At 43.3% G+C, this 13,413-nt stretch overlaps 4 protein-coding genes across 5 annotated transcripts; 2 read left to right on the forward strand and 2 right to left on the reverse strand.

Moving 5' to 3' along the window:
• Positions 1 to 107: 107 nt before the first annotated feature.
• On the forward strand, positions 108 to 4,870 carry LOC4324088 (importin subunit alpha-2-like). Its single transcript, NM_001406099.1, has 11 exons — positions 108 to 258; positions 941 to 1,163; positions 1,630 to 1,783; positions 1,929 to 2,031; positions 2,230 to 2,414; positions 2,648 to 2,727; positions 3,109 to 3,259; positions 3,691 to 3,772; positions 3,897 to 3,955; positions 4,055 to 4,360; positions 4,501 to 4,870. The coding sequence occupies exons 1-11, from the start codon at positions 180 to 182 to the stop codon at positions 4,663 to 4,665; spliced, it is 1,587 nt and encodes a 528-aa protein (NP_001393028.1). The 5' UTR covers positions 108 to 179; the 3' UTR covers positions 4,666 to 4,870.
• A 4-nt stretch (positions 4,871 to 4,874) lies between these two features.
• On the reverse strand, positions 4,875 to 5,899 carry LOC4324089 (protein THYLAKOID ASSEMBLY 8, chloroplastic). The gene has a single exon (NM_001406087.1). It carries the CDS (start codon positions 5,794 to 5,796, stop codon positions 4,993 to 4,995), a length of 804 nt encoding a protein of 267 aa, NP_001393016.1. The 5' UTR covers positions 5,797 to 5,899; the 3' UTR covers positions 4,875 to 4,992.
• A 1,246-nt stretch (positions 5,900 to 7,145) lies between these two features.
• LOC4324053 (serine carboxypeptidase II-1) lies at positions 7,146 to 9,874 on the forward strand. The gene is made up of 9 exons (NM_001406088.1): positions 7,146 to 7,615; positions 7,704 to 7,799; positions 7,893 to 7,985; positions 8,108 to 8,193; positions 8,309 to 8,572; positions 8,752 to 8,879; positions 8,982 to 9,077; positions 9,256 to 9,361; positions 9,454 to 9,874. Exons 1-9 carry the CDS (start codon positions 7,234 to 7,236, stop codon positions 9,616 to 9,618), a joined length of 1,416 nt encoding a protein of 471 aa, NP_001393017.1. The 5' UTR covers positions 7,146 to 7,233; the 3' UTR covers positions 9,619 to 9,874.
• Positions 9,875 to 11,143: 1,269 nt separating this feature from the next.
• On the reverse strand, positions 11,144 to 12,445 carry LOC4324055 (lectin). 2 transcript variants are annotated; one of them, XM_015774700.3, is made up of 3 exons: positions 12,047 to 12,445; positions 11,828 to 11,946; positions 11,144 to 11,716 (listed from the first exon to the last, which is right to left on the reverse strand). In XM_015774700.3, the coding sequence occupies exons 1-3, from the start codon at positions 12,275 to 12,277 to the stop codon at positions 11,332 to 11,334; spliced, it is 735 nt and encodes a 244-aa protein (XP_015630186.1). In that variant the 5' UTR covers positions 12,278 to 12,445; the 3' UTR covers positions 11,144 to 11,331. The 2 variants fall into 2 exon arrangements, with proteins under 2 accessions (XP_015630186.1, XP_015630253.1); XM_015774767.3 differs by having other exon boundaries at positions 11,144 to 11,713; positions 12,047 to 12,388.
• Positions 12,446 to 13,413: the final 968 nt, after the last annotated feature.

Genomic DNA, 13,413 nt, shown 5'->3' on the forward strand with positions numbered 1-13,413 from the left:
TTTAAAATCAAACACGATGTACTCTACTTCAGTATCAAGTTGGGCCACACGGGTGAGGCCTACTCACTAGCCGCCTCAAATCCGGCCCAGTCTACCGCCTTGCGTGCTCGTTTACTCCTCCGTCGATTTCCACTTTCGCCAAACCTCGCGGCCGTCGAGCTCCGCCGCCGGAGAAAAAGATGGCCGACGACAGCGCCTCCCCGTCGCCGTCCTCGGCCTCGCCGCTCCAGCACCACCGCGAAGCCCTCAAGTCGTCAGGTCCGCGCTCTCCACCCAGTACCTCTTCCAGTTTCCTCTTCTCGCCCGTCCGCGGCCGCTCTGGAATTTCGTAGAACATTTGGCGCGCGCGGCCGCCTGCTGCTGCTGGAGGCTGGAGCCCGAGCCGCCCCCTTTGAGTGCGCGTGTGAGTTTCTTCGAGTGAAATTGCTCTTGCCTTCCTGGAGGAGAGAGCCGCTCAGACTCTTCTCCGGTCAGGTTTGAGTAGTTGCTAGGTTGGACCAACGAGGGGTTAAAAGCTTAAAATTAAGGTCAACAGTAGGTCGATATTATCTTATACTTCTAGATCGAATCATATGAGTGACTGTTCTTATGTGGTTGGAAATCTAGCTGGTTAGCATGGCTTAGCCAACAATTTGGCATGCACTGGACTGTGTCTGACTTGCTGAAACTTAGGTGCTGCGATTGACCTGTTTTTAAGTTTAAAAGTGCACTTCTTCTGTGATTTTAAAGAATTTAATCTGATGTCAGGAATAAACATCCCATAGTCGGTTAATTCTGTGTCCCCTAGCCCTACTGAACTAATCTCATGTGAAACTGCAACGGGTGAAAAAGACAAAATACAGAATAAGCATAATGCATTTTGGTTCATCATATTCATAGAAAGCTTTGTGCTAGAGCACTAGTTATTATAACCTTTAGTTGGTTGGGTTTCTGGTTGTAGTGCGCAACACGGCAGCTAGCCGGAGGCGGGAACAAGCTATTGCGATTGGGAAGGAAAGACGGGAAGCCTTGATCCGTGCAAAGCGTGTGTGTCGAGCTCCAATTTCTGGCAGTGATGAAGCTGAAATGGAAGAGGGTGATATGGTGGTCGATGAGGAGAAAGCATGTCTTGAGGCAAAGACTGCTCATGCTGTTGAAGAATTGAAATCTGCTTTGTCAATCCAGTATGGAACCGGCATATTTTTTATGTATTAATATAAACATCTGTCCGTACATTCTTAATTTAAATATTGCTGACTTGCCTCTTTTTTTCCTAATAAAAATACCTAGTTATGTAATTAATTAGGAGTATTTGGTTTATAATTTTTCTGTCATGTATTCCTTTTACAGATGATAAAAAAATATTCTATAATTCTGTTATGGTGCATGTGCTGAGTAATTTTCATTATGTTTTACACCTCACATTCTACCAACATTTCAAAACCCTATGCTGCTAACATGAACCAAATGCCCCCCTCTGCTGTCAGATATTCTATTTATTCACTTGTCTTTTAAAAGTATGTTGCTGAAGGTTTGGTTTGAACACTTATAAGTTCCAACTTAAAACTATGAAAATGTGCAAGCATGTACCGAAAGTACTCTGGTTCTGAAGTGTAATATATAACCATCAGTACATATCGTTGCTCTTAGGGGGAAAGGCGTTCAGAAGAAGAAGATAGAGGCGCTTCGTGATTTGAGACGCTTGTTGTCACAGCCTGAAGTACCTCTAGTTGATACTGCAATTAAAGCTGGAGCAGTCCCTCTTTTAGTGCAATATCTATCCTTTGGATCATCAGATGAGCAGGTTGATCATGCTGCACTAATTGTTTCGAAGCTATATCTTCATTAAATATTATAAAGCTGAGTTGAATGTGTTCAGCATTATAATTCTATATCTTTTGTTATTTGAAGTTTGTCTCTTATCAGGACCATTCATGATTTTAATGCAGTTGCTAGAGGCAGCTTGGTGCCTTACAAACATAGCAGCTGGGGAACCAGAAGAAACAAAATCCTTGCTGCCTGCTCTACCATTGCTTATTGCTCACCTTGGTGGTTAGTTTCATCTCTCTTGTTGGTTGAAATTAAATAATTTTCTTCAATGCTCATCTTCATTCCCATTAGGAAGATATTGCTATATGTTCCTGTATGCGTTTCTCAAGAATGATGTTTGTAGATATTTTTCTACTATTTAGTTTGAAATCAGAGCTTTGACTATGCTAAAAATTTAATTGAGCTACCTATGTTGGTTAGAAAAGAGCTCCACACTTGTTGCCGAGCAATGTGCATGGGCCATTGGTAATGTTGCTGGTGAAGGAGCAGAGCTGAGAAGCACATTACTTGCACAAGGTGCTTTGCGGCCTCTTACCCGTTTAATGTTCTCCAGTAAAGGTTCTACAGCAAGAACTGCTGCTTGGGCTATGTCAAATCTCATCAAGGTTGTACTGATAAACTCTCTCTTAATTTTCTAAGCTATCGTTGTAGGCAAGCACAAACTACATACACGTGCTCTCTGAACCGTGCTATTTTCTAAGCTATCATTGTTAGTTTTAGCATTCTTTTGTTATAGAAAACCTTAAGCCATGTTCCAAAACATAATTGGCTTGTAATACATGCTTATCTATTTGCAGAGCATCATTTCACTAACCCATTTGTTTCTCTTGTAATCTAGGGGCCTGATCCAAAGGCTGCAAATGAGCTTATTACCATTGATGGCGTGCTAAATGCAATTATAGCGAGCTTGGAAAAGGAGTATGTCTCTTTATTGACATCCTTTTATTTTGCATTGAACTTTGTATTGCTTTATGTTCACTATATGGGAGTATTGCAATTGGAATAATTCTTTCCTGTCAATCTTATTAGTTATAATTCTGTGCTATGTTGTATTTGTTGGGTACTTGGTACTATTTCCTTTTCCGGTGTTCTTTCCATCAGTTATAATTATGTGGTATGTTGTATTTGTTGGGGGTACTTGGTACTATCTCCTTATGTAGTTGATATAGTCTTGTTTAATGTTTGAGGTATTCGATAAAAGTTTTCAATGGCATAGATAATGAATTAACCAAACCATTATTGAACTAGCGTGGACCTTTTTAATCATTACTATTATTGAGTAACTTTTGGACTTATCAGGGACGAAGAGTTAGCAACTGAGGTGGCATGGGTTGTGGTCTATCTTTCAGCACTTTCAGACAGAGGTATTAGCTTAATAGTAAGAAGTTCTGTGCCTCAGCTGCTGATAGGACGACTGTTCTCATCTGAGAACTTGCAGTTGCTGATCCCAGTATGGTCCATTTATCTCTACCTCATAGTGTTTCTTCCTTTTGCTTATTCACACTTTTGATACTTTCCTTTAAATTAATTGAATACCTATTAGTTGAGCCCTATTTATTGTAGTTTATTAATGCCCACCAAACTGACTATGTCTCAAAAGAGAAATCTCTTTGTTCAAAACTATAACTTCTGGTGGCTAATGTGACAAGTAATATGCAATCAGTCCATGTCTCATTCGGAGGAATCTGTTTATTAATTTACTGTTTATATTGAATAAAGGTGGTGATAGTGATTTACCATTTTTGTGTAGTTACTCACTCATAAGGATATACAGTATATACTTTTACTCCCATTCATTAGGGTTCTGCAATTACTGCAAATGTGTATACTGAATGTGGATTTCACATTGCAATCACTTTGATACTTCTACTTTAAATTTAGGTGCTTCGTGGTTTGGGAAATCTTATTGCCGCTGATGACTACATGGTTGATTCAGTCCTAACTGTTGGACACAATATCATTGGTAAACTCCATGACCCTTTTCCTACCATATCTGTTTACAATGTTTATTCATCAGTTAACAGTTCCTTGTCTTTCTGGAAAATATATCTTGCAAATTGCAAGCACTAACTAAATGTTGTTATTAGATCAAGCATTGTCAGGTCTTATAAAATGTTTGAAGAGTGATAACAGGGTTCTCAGAAAGGTCTGCTTTCCATTGCTGGTTCAACTTTACTTGGTTATACTCGGAGAACTCCTGTGATTATTTGATTTACCCTATGAAATTTGCTGACTGCTTATGTAGGAGTCATCATGGGCATTGTCAAATATAGCAGCAGGCAGTTTTGAGCACAAGAAACTGATTTTTGCCAGTGAGGCCACGCCTGTGCTGATACGCCTTGTCACCAGCATGCAATTTGATATTCGCAGGGAAGCAGCATACACCCTAGGAAATCTGTGTGTTGTCCCTACTGGAAATTGCGAACTCCCAAAGATAATCGTGGAACATCTAGTCGCTATCGTAGATGGTGGAGCCCTTCCAGGATTTATACACTTGGTCAGGTCTGCTGATGTAGATACCGCAGGGCTTGGTCTTCAGTTCCTAGAACTGGTGAGGAAATCTTTACCATATTAGCTATCTCTGTTTCATTCCTCCAACGGTATTCACCTCACAAGCAGAGTTGCTGAACATGTTCTGTTTCTTTCTTGGATACATTTGGATCTCACTGGAAATTGAATACATTTTTGCAGGTGATGAGGGGGTATCCCAATAAGCAAGGCCCAAAGCTTGTGGAAATGGAGGACGGCATTGAGGCCATGGAGAGGTTTCAATTCCACGAGAACGAGCAGATGAGGAACATGGCCAATGGTTTGGTCGACGAATACTTCGGTGAGGATTATGGCCTCGACGAGTGACTCAACTAATTACCATTCGTACATCAGGTTAAATTGTAATGGCAGCAGCTGTTCATGTGTTCGTACTGTAAAAATGCATTCTCAGTTTCTAACAGCACTGGAACTTTAGAATGAGAAAATCATTTGCTTGTTACTGTTCGTCTTACTGCCACTTGTTGACGTAATTTGGAAAGAAAAAAAAGGTTGCATTAGCATCTTGTTATGTATAATTAGATTGTAACACAATGCTAGACATATTTGCTGGTTACAGTAGCAGAACACTTTACTTTCTTTGCAAAAATTGCAGTAAAAAAAAAAGAAGAGAAGCAGCTACGACTTTAATAATCCTCAGGTTTCTAAAACGATAATCAGATTTACAGTTAAGCCGCAGTTGTGCTGCTCCTCTCGCGCGCGCATTTCGTCGAGCACGTCTCTGGCCGGCGGCGAGATCCTGGCCTCCCACTCCCGGAGGTCCGCCTCCACCTCCGCCGCCTCCGCCTCGAAGCCCAGCCGCTTCATCCCCCTCGCCATCACCCTGTACATGTACTCGTCCACCTCGCAGCCTCCCATCCTCACCGCCGCCTCGTACACCCTCCACGCCGCGCGCGCCCTCCCCTTCGCCACCAGCGCGCGCACCAGCCGCGTCAGCTTGTACACGTCCTCCTCCCCATCCACGAACCCGCCGCCCCGCTCCTTCTCCTCCAGGAACGCCTCCACGAGCGCGTCCACGGCGGCGGCGCCGTCCTCGGTGGCCGGCGAGGAGGAGACGAACGTGGCGTAGAGGGCCGGGTCGGGGCGGTACCAGGGCTCGGCGCGGGCGACGTGGAGCGCGGCGAGGGCGAGGGACCAGTGGCCCTGGCGCTGGAGCTCGGCCATGGCGGCGAGGAGGTCGCCCTTGAGGAGGCGGCCGAGGGAGGTCGAGGCCGCGGCGGCGGCGGCGGCCGGGGAGCGGTCGGAGGAGGTGAGGCGCTTGAGGGATTGCACGGCGAGGATGGCCTCCGTGGAGAGGGAGCGGCCGCGCTGGAGCGGGCCGCGGTTGTCGCGCGGGCCGCAGGTGATGCTCGCCGGCGTGGGGCGGGCGCTGCGGCGGCCGGGGTTCGCGCGTGGGGTCGGGGTGAGAGTGAGACGCGGGAGGGAGAGGAGGGACGCCATGAGGTGCGGAGAAGAGAGCGGAAGCGGAAGCGGAAGCTGAGCTGCTTGGCGTGCGAAGGCTAGAGAGCGAGCTGATCTACCCGATTCGCCGTCGGATGAGCTGGGAGCCGTCTGATGCCATTGACTCCCTTTTCTTGTGTTTCTCCATATTCAAATGCGATTTCAAAGCCACAATTAAGGTGCAGGCCCTATGTTTTTCAGATAAAGGATTAAAAACCAAGTCTCTTTCATTCGAAAAGAAAATTCAGAAGACTGTTAAAATTTTAGTAAAAATGAAAAAAAAAATTCCCGCGTCAAAATACTATTGACTTAGTGTTGAAATATAGTAGGTTTTAACGGTGATCAATTTCAGCTTTAAATTTTAGAGTAAAGTGTATTGCCGGTCCCTACACTTATTCATATGTGTCACCGAAGAACCTAAACTATCAAAATGCATTTTCAAATCTTCAAACTTGTTAAATGTGTCATTCAAATCCTAAATTTTCACAGCCCCTCCAATATCCTACGTGACATTTACGTGTCATGTCATATGAATATTCCGGTTCCAAATTTTCTTTTTCTTCTTTTTTCGTCTCCTCTGTGTTTCCCTTCTTTTTTTCTCTTTTTTTTTCAAAAAAAAAGGAAGGAAGAACTGAAGAAAAAGGGTAGAAAGAAGATAAAGAAAATGAGTCAACTCCTATGTGGCATGTCACATGAGCACCATGCAGAATTCTGAAGTGGTTGTAGCAATTTAGGACCAAAATAACATATTTTGATAAGTTTGGTGACCTGGACGACACGGACGAACAAATTTAGAGACCAACAATACACTTTACTCTAAATTTTACTATGTAGTAAAAGCAATTTCACCAAAACATCTCAAAATCATTCAGAAACAAGAAAAGTCTACGAGTGAAAGTTGTATAATGTCAAAGATATAATTTCAACTCTTCATCTTTTACATTACCACATACTCCGTGTATCACAAATCGCATTTTTCGAGAACTACTAGCAGCTTGACTGGTAGAGCTACTAGAAGCAAAGCATCGGTCTGGATTCGAATCCTCTCGGACGCAGGTTATCTCACTATTTCATTTTTTTTATTAATAATGGATGTTAAATTCCTGGAACAAAAATGCATTTTCTCATTATATATAATCTAGCACATAATCTGGCCAAAAGGGCAAACAAATCGACATGAGAACTTTGAAAAGGGGAACACACAGTGAGCTGCCACTGCCAGGCCGGCGAGTGGCGACGCTGCAAGACCGCGAACCATTCAGCCAACAACCACCCCATGCGCTGCACGCGTCCCCAACGGAAATTCCGTATCAATCATCTCCCTCCCCAACCCTCCCCTTCTCCCTCGCGGAGTCGCACCACTGACTTCCCACACAGACTGCTCCGAGCTCTCCATTCCCGCGACCCATTGACCCATCGGGATCCTGGAGCGCGCCAATGGCGGCGGCCGCCGTGCTCCTGGCCGCCATCCTACTGGCGCTGTCCCCTCTCCCCATGTCCCTCTCCGCCGGCGGCGGCGGCGGAGGTGACACTGGCACGGCCGAGGCGGCCGCGGACCGAATCACGGCCCTGCCGGGGCAGCCACGGGTCAACTTCTCCATGTACTCCGGGTACGTCACCGTCGACGCGGCCGCCGGGCGCGCGCTCTTCTACTGGCTCATCGAGGCCGCCGACCCGGCGTCCGCGCCGCTCGTGCTCTGGCTCAACGGCGGGCCCGGGTGCTCCTCCGTTGGGTACGGCGCGTCCGAGGAGCTCGGCGCGTTCCGGATCAACCCCGACGGGAGGTCGCTCTACTTGAACCCCTACCCCTGGAACAGAGGTCTCGGTTTCTGTTCTTCCCGCAGCCGTCTCGTTTCAGTCGAGAAATGTGTGCTTCATTTTGATGAATTTTTTTCGTTGGGTTGCAGTGGCCAACATGCTGTTCTTGGACTCCCCCGCCGGCGTCGGCTACTCCTACTCCAACACCACCTCCGATCTGTTCACTGCTGGTGATAACAAGACAGGTGAACTGGAAGCAATTCAACTTCTTGTTTAGTGCTGCTAGGAGCATAGTGCCAATTTTTTTTCTTGCTCTGATGCTAATTGCTGGTGTGCAGCTCATGATTCATATGCTTTCTTGGTGAATTGGTTGGAACGGTTTCCGCAGTACAAGTACCGTGATTTCTACATCGCAGGCGAGAGCTATGGAGGTGAATTTCAATCATAATTGGTTAATTATGAGATAGGAGCTTTGCACTTTAGCAAATTGCAGATATGCTACTGTCTTTATGTTTCAGCATATTCATTCCTGCTGCAATGACTGCTTTTTCAGGGCACTATGTCCCTCAGTTGTCTCAGCTAGTGTACCGGAATAACAAAGACGTTGAAAAGCCTATCCTAAACTTTAAAGGCTTTATGGTGAGAACTTTGTGTGATCTCTTTTCCTCAAATGAACTGTGTGATCTCTGAAAATATAAATTTGTCTGGTCGCTTTCTACTTATGAATGATAAAATGGTACTCCAAATTTACTAGGTTGGAAATGCGGTAATCGATGATTACCATGACTACGTTGGCACATTTGAGTACTGGTGGACACACGGGCTGATATCTGATGATACATATCAGAAGCTGCAGGTGGCCTGTGATTTTGAATCATCTGCTCACGCATCAGAAGCATGTAACAAGATTTATGAAGTGGCTGAGGCTGAACAAGGGAACATTGATGCATACAGCATCTATACGCCTACCTGTAAAAAAACTTCATTTCTCAAACGCAGGTTAATAAGGGGTAACTCGGTAAGTCTGTCCACTCTAAACTAGAAGTTAATTGTTTTTTGGTAGTAGCATGGTATAATAGTTATTAGGATCAATGTGTGCAGCACTGCAACTGCTTATAGTGTTATTCAGATACCCTCTGAATATATGGTGAAACATGGCTCATGTATTGCTTCCTAACCAAAATTTTTCGAATGTAGCCATGGTTGCCTAGAGGATATGATCCCTGCACTGAAAAGTACTCTACGAAGTACTACAACCTACCAGAAGTGCAAAAAGCATTTCATGCCAATGTCACTGGAATACCGTATGCCTGGACCACCTGCAGGTCTGTCAATTGATTGCATCTTCCAATAATCACAACTAGTTCAACAAAGTTTTTTTTTTTTGGTAATGGTAATTTGTGCTGAGATTCTGTAACGATTTTCAGTGATGACTTGTTTTATTATTGGAAAGATTCACCAAGGTCCATGCTTCCTATTTACCGTGAGCTGATTGCGGCTGGTCTAAGAATATGGGTTTTCAGGTACACAGATTTCTTGATTTTGTAGAAAGATGGTTTGAAACTGCATCCTTATTCTTTGATGGTTGCATTATTGCTGATCTAATAGATTCATAAATCATAATCATAATACAATGCTGATACAGTAATATGAAACTGTCCATCAACGTGGACTTAATATTTGTATTGGACAATTTGGCAGCGGCGACGCTGATTCTGTAGTCCCCCTCACTGCGACAAGATACTCCATTGATGCACTCTATCTACCTACTGTCACTAACTGGTATCCTTGGTATGATGATGAGGAGGTTAGTCAGCAACAGTTACTACCACCCTGCCAGTTCTGTTCCCCATCCCTTTTCTATGCTTATTATTTGTTGATGGTGTGAATCATGCTTAGGTTGCTGGTTGGTGTCAAGTGTATCAAGGTTTGACACTGGTGACGATCCGAGGAGCAGGGCATGAAGTTCCTCTCCATCGTCCACGGCAAGCCTTAAAACTCTTTGAGCATTTCCTACAAGATAAGCCCATGCCTCAACCTGTACATAGCATTCAATCCTTTTAGAATTTTCTTCCATTTAAAGTGGAAGATCATGCCACGAGGCCATGATGTTGTATAATTTGAAGTCTGTCTCCCACATTTTCTGATGAACAGATGAAATCTGTTCAAATGACAGCTGGCCATCATTCTTAATTTATTCAACTATATGTTCCTAGTGACTTCAGAAATAATGCCCATCCTGTTGAATATTTCCTTTTCGGTTTATGTATACCACAAGACCAAGATGGAAATATAGTTTTTCATTTTATGAGCTTGCTTCTGTGACAAGTGATCACATGAATATCCATATATCATCGTACATTGACGTGTTTTTTATCCGTCTTTTGGGGCATCAACTCTGTTATTGGAGTACCATCCAGGTGGGTTTTGCTGGCGAAATTTCCACTTGCAGGACCATCCTATACCTACGTGTGAGGATTAATTGAAGTCTTTAACGATCGACAAAAATTTCAGGAGTATACGGCCGAGAACTTGACGAACGAGAGCTGCTACTGCTACTGCTTAGTGCTAGCTCTTGATCAGCCTGAACATTGAACTGGGAACTCTTCTGAACAACTGAAGTAAAAAAAAAAAAATAGCCGCAATTTTCGGCGCAGTGAATTTGCCTGCAAGCATAGTAAAAAAACCGGACCGGGTCAACCCGCTCTAGCCATCGGTTCATTGGGTGAACCACCGGTTTTTATTTATTAATATTATATTTGGTTTGCATTATTTTAATTATAGAACCATCACAAATTGGTGAAAATATGCATAAGTAAATCAGTATATCTATTATTATATGGCCACAACATAAAAAAATTAAATGGAGTATGGTAACATAATAAATTCATAATTCATAATCGTCGTGGATGTATAGGGGCAGCTGCGCCGTATGGTCTGTGGAGTCACAAGTCGATACGGGAAAGTCTTTTTAGCCACCACTGCATTGCTTTAAGATTCGGATGTAGTGAGCTTAATAGAATTAATAGAATATTCATATCAATAAGTTGCAACTTCTTTTTCGGAAGCCGATCTTGAAAGAATTCTAAGGTTAAATGTGCTTGGCTCTGAGCAATTTCGGGATGGGTGACCGATTGGGAAATTCTTCCCGAGTGCGCATAGGTGACTCTCGCGGTTTCATAGGCGGATCGTTACAGCTACACACGATACAGTAGGTCCACGTAACGCGTACGGAGATGGTACGCGCGGATACTAGTCATACTCATCTCCTTCTGGGTGGTCGACTCCGAGATCGCCTCGCTCGCCGCCACGGGAGCGGAGCTGCAGGTGGATGCGGAGATCGGCGAGGACGGCAGGATGCGGGTCATGCACTCATGCATGGTACGGGGCCGGGTACGCAAGTTGACAAGCTCGCAACTCCCGGAGGCTTTTTTTCTGCACCTAGCTGCAGTGGCTCACTCACTGCACCTAGCCCCATAGTCGTTGGATCTGTTTTAAGATTTGTGCTGTATTTATAGACTTCCTTTGCAATACGGGCTCGGTTATGTACAGCTAGTAGACACAAATGTACGTGAACACTTGAATCTGGGGTAGATTGAAGTGAAGAGAGTCTTGGATTTATTTTTTTAGTGCAAACAGCATTGCTGGTAGATGCATAAGTTCATTCAGAACACTTGAATTATGTAGCAGCAAGCACATTATTCTGATACTTTGTGTGGATCTTAACATAACTGACAAAATATAGCTAATGATCAATGATCATCGAAGAGTAACACATCATTGTTTTGGGAGAATCTTGATTCCCTTGATTAGTAGCCCTCTCTTCCACAGCCCACCATCATACTCAAACATGGATATCTCAATCTCTCCCTTCTGCCCCTGCTGGGTTTTCACCTCCCCGACCTTGAGCTCCAGCCATTTCATCCTGATCTTCTCCTCAAGATTCTCTTTACGCTGCTGGACTGTTCCATCAGGGAACTTGAGCTGAAGGTTCACTGGGACAGACCACCCGTATGCAGGATCAATAAGCATTACTTCAAAGAGAACCTCATAGGTGACTCCTGGTGTAAGATAGGACCGTTCAAGCTTCCCATGGATCTCTAACCAGCAGACGTTCTGCAGCGACGGCACTTCGATCTGGGTGTCAGTGTCAGCATCACTGCTGTTGATTAACATATCAGATTCAGAACAATGAAAGAAGTATGCCTAATTCCTGAAACAAAACCTAATCTGCCTTCTGTTATTCACAATAATGCTTCTTAAATAATAGTACCTTCCTTCTTTCAGAGGTTTCCAAGTCCAGAATCTGGGGTCTTCACTCCAAGTGATAGACAAGCCTCTGGGAAACAGCATGAAGCAGTTGTTCCTAGTTCTCTCATCCACCCAGTACTTCTGCATTGCAGCAAGTTTGCAACATAAACTATGTTCAGAGAACCAAAAACTTACAAGACCCCATATCATTTGTAATGTTCAGAAGCAAAATTTTTGCAACCTTTGTTTTCCCTGCCAAGAAGATGCCGGTGTAGATCTGATCTTCCAGTGAAGATGCAGTAAAATCCTTCTCGGCAACAATCTCTTGGAACATGTGAAGAGCTGGTGCTCTCTTTGATTGGGCCTGGTTGCTACCAGAACTGGAAGCGCTGCTTGCCACCGCCATGGCTTTGCCGTTCCCAGAGAAAGAAGAGTTGGAATGCGCCTCTTCTCGCGACGGCGATGCCCCCATTGTAAGTTTTCTCTGAACTTCTCCTGTAGTTCAAGAGCTGTTAAGACTTCAGACGACTGTGATATATGTTGAGGAAGAAGAGCTCAAGACCAGAACAGCTGAGCCAGTTTTTTTCTGAGCTGAAATGGAGAAAGAATTTACGCTTTTATTGGCCTTTTCGCCTGCCATGCCTGGAGTAGAAAATTTCATCAAGCAAGATGGCATCAAGATTAGCGGTGGAGAAAAGCAGGAGGAAATAAAAGCTCCTTTTCCAGCAAGCTTTTGAGCATGGAATCTGGTTCGAGATGATGAATTTGGTGTGCATCCAGAAGATGCCAGTTCTAGAGAATCTACCTTTCGGTTGAGGAAGGAACACGATATGGTATTCTGCTGAGGAGAGACACCAAACTATGAAGTTCGAATCAGGGGTTCAGTTTTTCTTTGCTCAGAAACAGTATACTGCTCCCTCTATCCTCTAAAATAAGCGTGCACATATTCCAAAACTCAAGTTTAAAAACATTTGACCAATAATTATTATAATATAAGTTAAATTTTATTTGTTAAAATTAATATCATTGGATTGACATTTAAATTTACTTTAAGATGATTATAATTTTGTTGTAATAAACTTTATAGTATATGAGATATTATAAGTCAAAGATAAGTTTTAAAGATTGTGCCAGATTTAACCATGAGCTTCTCCCGTCCCTACAAGACACATCATCCAAAGATCAGCCTTGGAGTTCAAGCTACTTGTGGAAGTGGATTTTTATCCCTCGAGGGGACATCCCCTTGTTTTATGCATGTTATTCAAAAAGTTATAAATTTTCTTTTAAAAAGATGTCAAGATAGATCAATATATGATATATCTTTTCGCAAACATATGAGTTAAAATTCGTTTTATACAATTTGAAAAAAAACAACAAATTTGACCGTGAATTACACGTTCTATTCATAGTCAAATTTGTTATTTTTGTTTCTAATTGTATACGTTGAATTTAAATTTGCATGTTTGTGAAGTGACGTATTACATATTGATCTATTTGACTAATTTTTTTCAATTTTTTTGATGATTTTTTAAATGACATGAAAAAATAGGGATGAATTGAGTTTTCCCCTACTTGTGTCAACTATCCATTCCAAGATTCTTGTTTTTG

The sequence above is a fragment of the Oryza sativa genome, chromosome 1 (assembly GCF_034140825.1).
Source record: "Oryza sativa Japonica Group chromosome 1, ASM3414082v1".
NCBI lineage: Eukaryota > Viridiplantae > Streptophyta > Magnoliopsida > Poales > Poaceae > Oryza > Oryza sativa.

Coding starts and splice junctions, on each gene's coding strand:
- LOC4324088 (NM_001406099.1), top strand. CDS start 180: ATGGCCGACGACAGCGCCTCCCCGTCGCCGTCCTCGGCCTCGCCGCTC. Junction 2,032..2,229: donor GCTTATTGCTCACCTTGGTG/GTTAGTTTCATC, acceptor TATGTTGGTTAG/AAAAGAGCTCCACACTTGTT. Junction 2,415..2,647: donor CTATGTCAAATCTCATCAAG/GTTGTACTGATA, acceptor CTTGTAATCTAG/GGGCCTGATCCAAAGGCTGC.
- LOC4324089 (NM_001406087.1), bottom strand. CDS start 5,796: ATGGCGTCCCTCCTCTCCCTCCCGCGTCTCACTCTCACCCCGACCCCA.
- LOC4324053 (NM_001406088.1), top strand. CDS start 7,234: ATGGCGGCGGCCGCCGTGCTCCTGGCCGCCATCCTACTGGCGCTGTCC. Junction 8,880..8,981: donor TATGCCTGGACCACCTGCAG/GTCTGTCAATTG, acceptor AACGATTTTCAG/TGATGACTTGTTTTATTATT. Junction 9,078..9,255: donor CTAAGAATATGGGTTTTCAG/GTACACAGATTT, acceptor ACAATTTGGCAG/CGGCGACGCTGATTCTGTAG.
- LOC4324055 (XM_015774700.3), bottom strand. CDS start 12,277: ATGGGGGCATCGCCGTCGCGAGAAGAGGCGCATTCCAACTCTTCTTTC. Junction 11,947..12,046: donor TCTTGGCAGGGAAAACAAAG/GTTGCAAAAATT, acceptor GCTGCAATGCAG/AAGTACTGGGTGGATGAGAG. Junction 11,717..11,827: donor AAACCTCTGAAAGAAGGAAG/GTACTATTATTT, acceptor GTTAATCAACAG/CAGTGATGCTGACACTGACA.